The sequence below is a fragment of the Scardinius erythrophthalmus genome, assembly GCF_964197995.2.
Source record: "Scardinius erythrophthalmus genome assembly, chromosome: 12".
NCBI classification, from domain to species: Eukaryota; Metazoa; Chordata; class Actinopteri; order Cypriniformes; family Leuciscidae; genus Scardinius; species Scardinius erythrophthalmus.
In genome coordinates, this window is record NC_138232.1 from 1534442 (window position 1) to 1546655 (window position 12214).

Genomic DNA, 12214 nt, shown 5'->3' on the forward strand with positions numbered 1-12214 from the left:
AAAACTTCACACACACACTCTGGAGGGATCAGAGACTTATCTTGTGAAAAAGGGCATTATACCACCCCTTTAAAGTGTCATGAAACCACTCTGAAAAAATTTGGCCCACGCGAACGTCCGAAGTTTCCTTTGGGCTTAAAGCCCCACTGAAGTCTAAGGTGGGACCTATTGAATGGTTCCTCAAATAGCCAATAGCATTTAGTTTACCTCACAGACTGACAGCACCATGGAAGCGAATCCGAGGGCCGATGATATGCTGGATTCAATAGTAGAGGATTCATTCATTTCATTCTTAACCAACATACAGATGGAAAAGAGAATAAAACTCAAGCGTTTGAGCAACCGAACACACACTCCAACACACAATGCTCTGATGTGTCAATGGCCGCTTTGGTCAGGTGGTGTTTACAGCAGAGGGGGCGGAGCTTCAGATTCTAGAGAGCATTTGATTGGACAGAAGATGTGATGACAAGCTGAAGTCCGCGGTGATGTCATAAAAATCTGTGATCCATTTTAGTGGAAATGAAATTAAATAAGCTTTCTGGACAAAAAAAATAATTAAATATAATTTTAGGGCTTCGAGTCAATTCGGAAGAACTAAATTGCTCAGAAAAACAAAATTAACCAATATGTGTTTTTAGTGTTTTCAGTGATGTGCAACCTGTACATATCTGTTTACATTTTAAAAAATGTGTTTTTAAGTGTGTGTGTGTGTATGTGTGTGTGTGTAGACTGGCTCCGTCAGTGAGATCCCCCTACAGCGAGGTGTCGTCTGTGTGTGTGGCGCGCCCTAGTGGTCAACCACCGGATAGCAGAGAGATGTTTAACCCCTCCATGACCCCTGGAGCCTGTATGGACCCGTACATGCGCCCGCCACACGCCCCTCCGCCGCACGGCATGATGGGACACCGAGGGATGCCCCCACCCGAGGGTGAGACTGTCTTTACGAATCACTGTTCATTCAGTTAACTGAGCTGGACTGCCATTCGTAAGACTACATAAAAGGAGTCATTCACTTCAGTGTACTTCACACTTTCCTTTTTAATTTACTCTCCCACACGTCATCCAAGATGTTCATGTCTTTCTTTCTTCAGTGGAACAGAAATGAAGGTTTTTAAGGAAAACACTCCAGGATGTTTCTCCATATAGTGTCTTCAATGGGGTCCAACGGGTCGAAGCTCCAGATGTGAGCTTCAGTGCAGCTTCAAAGTCTCGACACGATCCAGCCGAGGAATAAGAGTCTCATCTAGACAAACCAGCGGCCATTTTAGAACAAAATAAACATTTATATACTTTTATCCACAAATGCTCGTCTTGCACAAGCTGTGATGCGACACACATTACGTAATCACATTGAAAGGTCACGCGTGTTCCGGGTCAGAAATGTAGGGAAGGGCGAAAAACTCAATCTCATTTTATCCTCCAACTTCAAAATCGTCCGACATCGTTGTTTTAACTTTTATTTTTGCAAATGGCGTTTGACTTAGTCTTTGCACGTTGGCTTTGTAAACACTAGGTCTGTACTTACACCTACGTCACGCTTGACCTTTCAACCTGATTACGTAATGTGTGTCGCATCACAGCTAGTGCAAGATGAGCATTTGTGGATAAAAAGTTTATAAATGTTTATTTTGTTCTAAAATGGCCGCTAGTTTGTCTAGATAAGACTCTTATTCCTCGGCTGGATCGTGTCGAGACTTTGAAGCTGCACTGAAACTCACATCTGGACCTTCAACCCGTTGGACCCCATTGAAGACACTATATGGAGGAACATCCTGGAATGTTTTCCTTAAAAACCTTCATTTCTTTTCCACTGAAGAAAGAAAGACATGAACATCTTGGATGACGTGTGGGAGAGTAAATTATCAAGAAATTTTAATTCTGAAGTGAACTAATCCTGTAAGAGCAGTGTAATAAAATACCAGATTACTGGAAATCGAATCTCAAAACTTTGCTAATTAATGCTATTGTAAATAAAGTAGATGCATTATGTGTATCATCTAAAGAATGAACCGTATTGTTGTTTTAGGAGTCAGTGGCGCCCCCTACTGTAACCCGAGCATGATGTCATCTCATCACACACTCCCACATCATCACCCGTCGGGATCTGAACTCATGGGCTCAGGAGACGGTGAGTCAAGCCAAAACTTAAATATTAATATTTCAATAATTTAACAACGCATTTGCATGTTCATGGATCTCTAACGTAGGTTAATGGTCATATGGTTGAACTTAACTCTTTCCCCGCTGGCTTGTGCAATATATCTAAAGAAAGAACAGAGCCTTTGCTTTAAAAAAAAACAAAAAACTTTTATTCTAACTTCAAGCTTTTTTTAAATAAAAAACAAAAGAAAATCTTGTTGTTTTCAAAGACATGCATGAGCTTTTTTCGCTTGTTTCTGCTTCTTCTTCTTCTGTGTTTTAACTGGAGATTCAGTACTCTTTCAGAACATGTGTAATAGCGAATATAACAGTGAAAACACAGAAAGCCAGAAAATTCTGTCCATGGCGGGGAAAGAGTTAAAAAAATGTTTTATTTACACGTTAAATGTATATATTTTAATGAATTGTTAGTTTAACTCACAAACCCCAGCTTTGGAAACCTTGCAGTAGTTAAAGTTAATGTATCCAAAGTTAAAATTTCAAGTGTTCAATTATGATTGTTTTTATTTTTAAAATGTTTAACTGTACATTTTTATGATTTAATTCATCATTAGCTTTTTTTTATCAACTCACAAACCCTGATATAAATGTTAATTTCTAAATCTACTATTGTTTGCTCATTGTTAGTTATTGTTCATTCACAATACATTAAAAAAGGTTATATTGTAACTTGTAAACATAGATTAAAAATGCAATAAATATTGACATCATATAGAAAAATACACATAATTTCCAAGCAGCTTTACAGAAAATGCGTGAGTCCACATTATAATTTAGAGTGATCTGTTATCAGAGGAAACTGTAAGTTATGTATTTCAGAAATGTACATATACAAAATCACAGTTAGCAAAAAATATATTAATTTAAACAATGTTATAATTTAAGGCAGAAATAATGAGCTTATTGAAGATTTGAATACTTGTTTGTTAACAAATGATTATGATTGTTCATTCACAATACATTGAAAAAGGTTATATTGTAACTTGCAGATTAATCAATGCAATAAAAATTGCTCATTGTGAACATGTTACCGTATTGAAACGTATTATAAAGTGCTGTTAAGACCAGAAACGAAATGTGAGTTTTCTCTCTCTGTGTCCGCCAGCGTCTTGTTTCTCGACGCCTCGCTCCATGCTGAAGTTGAGTAAGAAGCGAGCGCTGTCGATCTCTCCGCTGTCCGACGCGAGCGTGGATCTGCAGACCGTCATACGCACCTCTCCAAACTCTCTGGTGGCCTTCGTGAACTCTCGCTGCGGGCCGAGCGCTGCCAGCTCGTACGGGCATCTGTCTGTGGGCACCATGAGGTGAACACACCATGAGTTACATTAGCACCCCTCATCAAAACCCTTCACATGAGATGGGCTTGCAGGTCGAAAATGACCCGCCTTTTAAGGGGGTCCTATAATGCCCTTTTCACAAGATGTAGAATAAGTCTCTGATGAGTGTGTATGTGAAGATTTAGCTCAAAATACCCCACAGATATTTTTACATCGCATGTTAAAAGTGTCACTTTTTGAGGGTGAGCAAAAACGCACAGTTTTTGTGTCTGTTCCTTTAAATGCAAATGAGCTGCTGCTCCTGGCACAGGGGGCGGAGCTTCAACAGCTCGTGTCCTTTTACCTCACACACACATGCACTGGAAATTTCAATGTTTATGTTCAAACTGGAGTCACAAGAAGTGAGGGTTACACTTTTTTAATTATATAAGTGTAATTATATATTTAAGTACTGAGTAATAATAATTAACAACATGTACTTACTATAGGGTTAGGGTAGGATTAGGATTTGGTTGAGGGTTAGTTGCATGTAATTATGCATAATTTACTCTTATTACTATGGTAAGTACATGTAACAAATGTAACAAGGACACTGTAACCCATTTTTTTGTGTAACAAGAATGTGTAAAGTAAAAAGTACAAAAAATATCACAAATATTTTGGTTAGTTGCTATACCAGTAAGAGCAAAGTCACAAGCAAGTTTATTCCGATGCAAGAACATTTAAGCAAAGTAAATCATGAGTGTTACGCTAAACCACGGCTACATCCACGACCTGATCCATTAACACGCCTGTGTTCCCTGTGATTCCAGCCCGTCGCTGGGGTTCTCCAGCTCCATGAACATGAACTACTCCAGAGCTCAGGGGAACATGTACGGTTCTCCATCATCATCATCGTCATGTCACGGGCCTTCGCCTCGCCTGCCGACACACAACCCCAGACTCAAACACACACACGTGAGTCCCGTCTCCTGCTGATGTCCAGCGTTTGCTCTGTGTGTTTAGTTTATTTACACTGAGGTCTCATTAGTTAACTTTACTGAATGCATAACAATGTGCATTTGCACTATACATTTGCTACATATTTAATTATAACAGTATTTGTTCATCTTTGTTAATGTTAGTTAATAAAAACACAACTCTTCATTGTTAGTTCAGGCCCTTTACAATAATATTAACAGATGCTTTAAATAATGTATTAGCAAATCAACTAAGATTAATAAATGCTTTAGAAGTATTTTTTACTCTTTTCATTTTAAATAATGCAGTTTACTAATGTCAACAAATGGAACCTTATTGTAATGTTACCATTTTTATTAATATTTGAATTAGTTTTCATATTTATTTTATTTATTTATTTGGGTAATTTTACATACTTTTGTCATTTTTATTACTTTTTTAAAATATTACTTTCTTATTTCAGTCATACTGTAGTTTTAGTTTTTATTTATTTGATTTCCGGTTACTAATTTTAGTGTTTCAACTTAACTAAACAAAAATCAGAAATGTTGCCCTGGGCAATAAACTGAAATAAGTTTTGTTAGTAACACTTATTAGGTTTCATTTGTTAACATTAGTTAACTACATTAGTTAACATGAACTAACAATGAACAATACTTATAAAGTATTTATTAATCTTAGTTAATGTTAATCTCAGTATTTCCTAATACATTAAAATCAAAGGTTGCATCTGTTGACATAAGTTAAAGCACTGTGAACTGACATGATTTTTTTTATTAACTAATATTAATAAATGCTGTAAAAAATATATTGTTCATTTTTAGTTAATGCATTCACTAAAGTTCATGAGACATAATTGTAAAGTGCCAATATTTTGAATTAGCTTTTATTTTTATACTTTAATTTTGTTGTATATTTGTCATTTTTATTTTTTTATTTTTTAAATTATTCTTATTTCAGTTTTAGTTTTTATTTTATTTCCAGTTACTAATTTTTGTGTTTTTACTTAAACTAAACAAAAAATAGAAATGTTGCTCCGACAATGAACTGAAATTAGTTTTATTAAATATAAAATTAACATGAACTACTATTAACAAATGCATCCTTATTGTAAAGTGTTACCATTCTTTACATTTTATATTTAGCTTTTTTTTAGTACTTCAACTTATTTAATTTCAGCATTATTTTAAAAATTAAAATTTTCTTTTAAGTTTTTCATCTAAATAGGGATGCTCAATATATCGGCCATATCAGTATCGGCCGATATATATTCATTTTTAATGTCATCGTTATTGGCCTGATAAGAAAGTTTTGCCGATATATTAAAGCCAACAAATAATGTATTATTTCCTTCAGCTGAGACACTTCAGATGTGCACTGTTCAACATGATGGTTATGAATTAATTGAAATATGATTGAAAATCACTTAAAAAAGAAAAATACAGTGAAGTGCAACATGTGCAGAATTAATACAAAGATTAATATGGCAAGTCTGTCATATAAGCTACATGAGAACATTATAATTGTGTGTTTGGCACATGGATTTAATGGTGAGACTTTTGTTTTTGTAATCAGGCTCTCAGAAATTATATAAAAATTTGGATTTAGATTTATCGGCCGATATATCGGTTATCGGCTTTCAAATATAAAGAATTATCGGTTATCGTATTGGCCAAAATTTTCATATCGGTGCATCTCTACATCTAATATTTATATTTTATTTTATTTCAGCTTTATGTCAGTTGCACATAACCTTTATTTCTATTGCGCTTTACGCAATGCAGATGTTAAGGTAAATGCTTCAGTAGTTTCAGTGTTAGTTGATGCTAATATTAACCCTGCTGTGTGTGTGTGTGTGTGTGTGTGTGTGTGTGTATGTGTTCAGATGAAGACAGAACCGATCCTGGGAAGTGTGATGGACAGCATTAACATCAAGAGCCTGGAGGAGCATTCTGAGGGAGACGTGGCGAGTCCTTCATCGACGGGAACACAGGTAATGTCCCATCTTTGACTAATACTGTGTTTACATCATAGTCAAACTCTTCACATCCTCCAGAATCTTGGTTGCAATCCACTCTATTCCTGACGATCTTACTGCGTTTTGAATTATGGGCGGCACTTCCGGTTTGGGGAACTTCCATTCAAAAAGACTGAAATGAATCATATCAGATCATAAGGTTGCCCTATAAATAAAGATAGATCATCAGTTTGACGGACTTGAGCTGTCAATTTCCCTTCATGTTTTACTTTCAGACATCATGGGAATAACGTTATACTTGTTATTTTAACGTGACATTATAACAAGAATATCTACGGCAAGAGCTCTCTTTTCAGTCGCTGAATTCCTTTCCTCATGATTATTAGATATGATTTTTTCCCTTTGCATTCTGCTGTAAAAGTATGAAAAAGGACAACATATACTGCACATCTGTGGTCTGTTCTGCCAATTTAATTTACGATATATCCCATTAATAATTCACTGGAATGCACGAAGAATCTCTCGTTTTTCTCATCAAATCCTCACTTCTCTTTCCAGGTTTGTTTTCACGGGTAAATACAATTTATAATCAGTCAAAATGACGGAAATCACATTGAAATCGTATCATGCAATGCTGAAGTAAATGAAGATTTTTTTATTAAGGCAACGTCTTTTGCATAATCCAGATATATATTATTACAGTGATATTTAACCCTGTGGAAAGAGTCTTGATTTTGGGGTTATTTGGTCTGTTGAAAGACCTTTTAAATGTCCTTTTAATGTTCGATGGTTGAAGTGCGAGTAGAATAATATCATCTCATTGTACACAGTTTTTAAAACAACGTGTTATTGTGTTCATAGCGCGAGCCTTTCACTGATTGTTTGCAGCTTTACGGAAGTTACACCCATAATTCAGACAAATCGTCATCACTAAGTTGTATAAATAGGTGTAGGAATGAGGTGGACACTCCTGGTTGTTTATGTTATTCCGACCCCGTTTTGCAGGATCCTCTTCTGGGTTTATTAGAAGGAAGAGATGATCTGGATAAAGAGGAGAAGCCTGAACCCGAGGCCGTTTACGAGACGAACTGCCACTGGGAAAACTGCAGCAAAGAGTTCGACACTCAGGAACAGCTCGTGCATGTAAGGAGGATTTAAGAGAGTTATTCACTCGTCAGTCCACACCAATATACTGCTATTTTGTTTCACATTTTGCTTCACATTTTGTCTCCAAAAAGGAAGAAAAGCCATGAAAGCAGCATAACAGCAGTCCATAACAGACTTGTATGCTATATGGCAAGTCAGTATGATAGATTTGTGTGATAAACAGAAAGAAAATCAAACCGATATTCACTGATCATTTTCTGAAATCTGAAATCTCGTTTTTATTGCTCCACTCAGTGTTGTTATTGTTAACTAAAACTATTAACAATTGTGGTAACACTTTATTTTACAGTATCATTGTTACATATGTTACATGCAGTTACTATAGTAATAATAATAATTACTATAAATTATGCATAATTACATCCATAAAAACCCTAAAACAAACCAGACCCTAATCTTAACCCTGTAGTAAGTGCATGTAGTTAATTAATATTACTCCGTACTTAACTGTATAATTACAGTGTAACAAAGACAGCTTAAAATAAAGTGTTACCAAAATTGTTTTTGTAATTGAACAAAAGAAGCAAAATATAAACATTAAATGAAAAACTTAAAATTTAAGTTGAAGTTCTAAAATTACTAAAACTGAAAAAAAAATAACAAAATAAAAATATATAAAAAATACTAACGCTTTGCATTAAGGTTTTGTTTGTTAGTTAACTACATTAGTTAACATGAACTAAGAGTGAAAATACTTCTAAAGCATTTATTAATCCTAGTCAATGGTTTCATCATAATAAATTATTCAAATCAAAAGTTATTCATATTTCATGGTTCATAATCTGTTAATATTGTTTAATGGACCTGGGCTGCGTTTCCAGATAACGATGGATCGACTTTACGAACGTTCGTCTTCATTTCATGTGCGTTTCACAAAAACTGTGTTTAAGTGCGTGTCAAATGTCTCCTTGTAGTGATCTGGCTCGTGATTAAAGCACACGCTTGTGTTTTGAAGTGTTTAGCCTGATTGTTGTGCATTTTCTACAAGGCCAATAATCTATAAAGCAGAATGACACTAGCAGAATGGCTGAACCCAAAAACCCAAAGAAAAGACATTTTTCAAAAAGAGGAGATTAATGTCATTTTAGAGGAGGTGGAGATAAACAAACAGTATTTTCAATAAAAGTCATACAAATAAACTAATACAAAGCATCTGGGAGGATATTGCTACAAAACTGAGTGCAACTGAGGGCATTATAAGATCAGGGCAGGAAGAAGTGGCAGGACTTTACACATTTAATAAAACAATTTACAAAAAACAAAAAGAGATTTTCTCACAGCAGAGGAAGAGAAGAAAAGGCCTTGTCAATGCTTGGCACAAGGGCTTCAGATGGCATGTGTGACTCTGGATCACGTCTCCAGTCTCGAGTCGCACGGGTTTATCTGTGGCAATATCCAACAATACATCGTATGGGTCAAAATTATCCATTTTTCTTTTATGGCAAAAATCATGAGGATATTAAGTAACGATCATGTTCCATGAAGATATTTTGTAAATTTCCAACCATAAATATATAAAACATGTATTTGTGTGAGTGAATGCTGCACAATCGCCAACATAAATGAACAACTTTAAAGGAGATTTTCTCAATGTTTCGGTTTTTTTGCAGCCTCAGATTCCAGATTTACAATAGTTGTATTTCAACCAAATATTGTCCTATCCTAACAAACCATACATTAATGGAAAGCTTATTTATTCAGCTTTCAGATGATGTATAAATCTCAATTTCAGAAAAATTACCCATGTGACTGGTTTTGTGGTCCATGTTCACATATTATAATCATATTGCACTTGAATAAAGTTAAAGGTGTAATCCTCGTAACTCTTCTTACAATGCACGATTTCTCCAGAGCACTCGTAGATCTACGAAGATTTTCAAGTGCTACTGAAGTCATGATGCTTTTGGGAAATGGACCATGATATTAAGATCAGTCGCACGATTTGACGAACTTCTTAGGTTTACGATGCTTCTGGGAAACGCAGCCCTGAACTAACAATGAACAGTTGTGTTTTAATGAACTAATGCTAACAAAAATGATGAAATACTGTAACAAATGAATTTCTCATTTTAGTCAATCCATTAACTAATGAGATTTTACTGTAAAGAATAAATAAAATCACACACAAAAATAAAACTAAAATTTAAAATAAAACTGAAAACTACAAATAAACGCTACCTCAAAATATGCATAGATACTATGATAGTCTATAGGTCAGACTGGCCGCAGGTGTTTCCCACATCAAGCATCCCGTGTCTTGTGTCCTGATTTTCCCGTCTCTTGCGCAGCACATCAACAACGAGCACATCCATGGGGAGAAGAAGGAGTTCGTGTGTCACTGGAAGGACTGTTCTCGAGAGCAGAGACCCTTCAAAGCCCAGTATATGCTGGTGGTCCACATGCGCAGACACACCGGCGAGAAGCCACACAAGTGCACTGTGAGTTTCAGCGGTGTCACATGACTTCTGTTCAAGCTGTGTCACATGACTTCTGTTCAACTCTCTCGAAACTGCACGAATAATGGGTAACACTTTACTTGAAGGGCTGTGCATAAGACTGACATGACACCTTCATTATCATGACATGACATGAATATGAAGGAGTTTTTATGCATGTTTATGTCACTGTCATTAAGTGTCATTCGCTCGATTATGACATTTTTTTATCCAAATATGTTTGAGATGTCTTTGTTATGACAACTTGACATAAATTCAGGGGTCAGGTTATCCTACATTAGAGTTATTAAACAACAGAAACTCAATAATCAAATGTAAAAATAAAACTCTGCTTAGTTTTCACTGTATGATTTAAATATATCCTGATTCTTATTAAAGCTACAGAAGTCATTCAGCCGAGAGAGAGTGATTTTCTCTTCATCTTTTGTTCATGACCGCAGTTATTGCAAGCCGTTGCGATATGCATATCACAATATGTACATTTGCGATATATTTCTATAATTGGGGTATATTGTGCAGCCCCACTGAGTGTAACTGTTTATGTTGGTGTGCATCAGTTTGAAGGCTGTAATAAAGCGTACTCGCGTCTGGAGAACCTGAAGACTCATCTGCGCTCACACACCGGGGAGAAGCCGTATGTGTGTGAGCACGAGGGCTGCAACAAGGCCTTCTCCAACGCGTCAGACCGAGCCAAGCACCAGAACAGAACACACTCCAACGAGGTACACACGCAGATATACACACACGTCATGTTATCTGCTGGTTTTGTGTTGCAATTTGCTTTTTTTGTCTTTTATAGTTTGCTTGCTGTTCAATACAACGTTTATGACACGACAGATTTCGCATGTCAAAAGACAAAGGCTGTGACTAAAACAAAAAAACTGTAGAAATTAACACTGATCGCAATTTGTTACTGCAATTAATTTATATTAAAAAAAAACTTTATTGCAATTAATTTGTTGTAAGACATAAACTGACTAAACAAAAAACTTTATTGCAGTTAATTAAAAAATATTGCAATTATTTTGTTGTAAGACAAACATTTACTAAAAACTGTATGAATATTGTTTGCAGTTTATTATTGCATTTAATGTATTTTTAAAACTTTATTGCAATTGATTAAATGACTGAAAGAAAAAACTGTAGAAATTAACACTGATCACAATTGATTTCTGCAATTAATTTATATAAAAACTTTTGTAATTAATTATTGGGTAACACTTTATTTTACAGTGTCCTTGTTACATATGTTACATGCGCTTACTATAGTAATAACAGTAAATTATGCATAATTACATGCAACTAACCCTCAACCAAATCCTAATCCTACCCTAACCCTATAGTAAGTACATGTAGTTAATTAATATTACTCAGTACTTAAATATATAATTACACTGTAACAATGACACCTTAAAATAAAGTGTAACCAATTATTGCAATTAATTTGATCGCTGATCACAGTTTATTATTACATCAATTTATTATTAAAAACATGTAGGTTATTTTTTATCAAAGGACCAAAACAATGACTAAAACTACTACACATGATAAGAAACGAGTTTGTGTTTCACTGGAATGACTGAATTATTATTATTATTATTATTATTTTTAATGTCATGTTTATCTTCTGGTTATTGTGCTTTTATAATGTACTATAAATCTTTTATTGGTTGCATCAGTTTCAAAAACCATTTCTATTTGTTTTCAAAGTATCTGTGTTACACTTTTCATGATATAAAAATCACAGCAGGAGAAACATGCGTCACTTCATTTAATACAGTCTAACCTGGCATTCTTTCTTAAATGATGCCAAACAGGAGGAGAAATACTAAGAGCAATAAACTATAGTGTAAACTATCACAGTGTGTTGGTTTCTAAAGGTTTGGCTCCAGCTGTAGATCACATGTCATGCTCTCTTCTCTCTGGCCTTCAGAAACCGTACGTTTGTAAGATTCCCGGCTGTACGAAGCGCTACACGGACCCGAGCTCTCTGAGGAAGCACGTGAAGACGGTTCACGGGCCGGAGGCTCACATCACTAAAAAGCACCGTGGAGACACGGGTCCGCGCGCTCCGGGTCTGACCCCGGCAGGACAGAACTCAGAGCTTCTGATAGAAAAAGAGGAGAGAAGCCGAGAGGACTGCAAATTACTCGCTCCAGAATCCACACTGGTAAGGCTTGATCCCAATGCTCATTCTAATGGATAGAAGGATT

General features: G+C 35.5%; 1 protein-coding gene across 1 annotated transcript in view; it reads left to right on the top strand.

The window, feature by feature from the left end:
* gli1 (GLI family zinc finger 1) overlaps nt 1-12207 on the top strand; it is a gene marked incomplete at its 3' end in the record, with an annotated part of 56655 nt that extends 44448 nt beyond the window's left edge. Inside the window, exons 3-11 of the mRNA XM_081379687.1 lie at nt 732-931; nt 2030-2131; nt 3269-3467; nt 4253-4397; nt 6286-6393; nt 7384-7521; nt 9834-9983; nt 10559-10723; nt 11935-12207. Coding sequence (XP_081235813.1) covers nt 732-931; nt 2030-2131; nt 3269-3467; nt 4253-4397; nt 6286-6393; nt 7384-7521; nt 9834-9983; nt 10559-10723; nt 11935-12207 — 1480 coding nt within the window. The remainder of the gene's footprint in view (nt 1-731; nt 932-2029; nt 2132-3268; nt 3468-4252; nt 4398-6285; nt 6394-7383; nt 7522-9833; nt 9984-10558; nt 10724-11934) is intronic.
* Nucleotides 12208-12214: the final 7 nt, after the last annotated feature.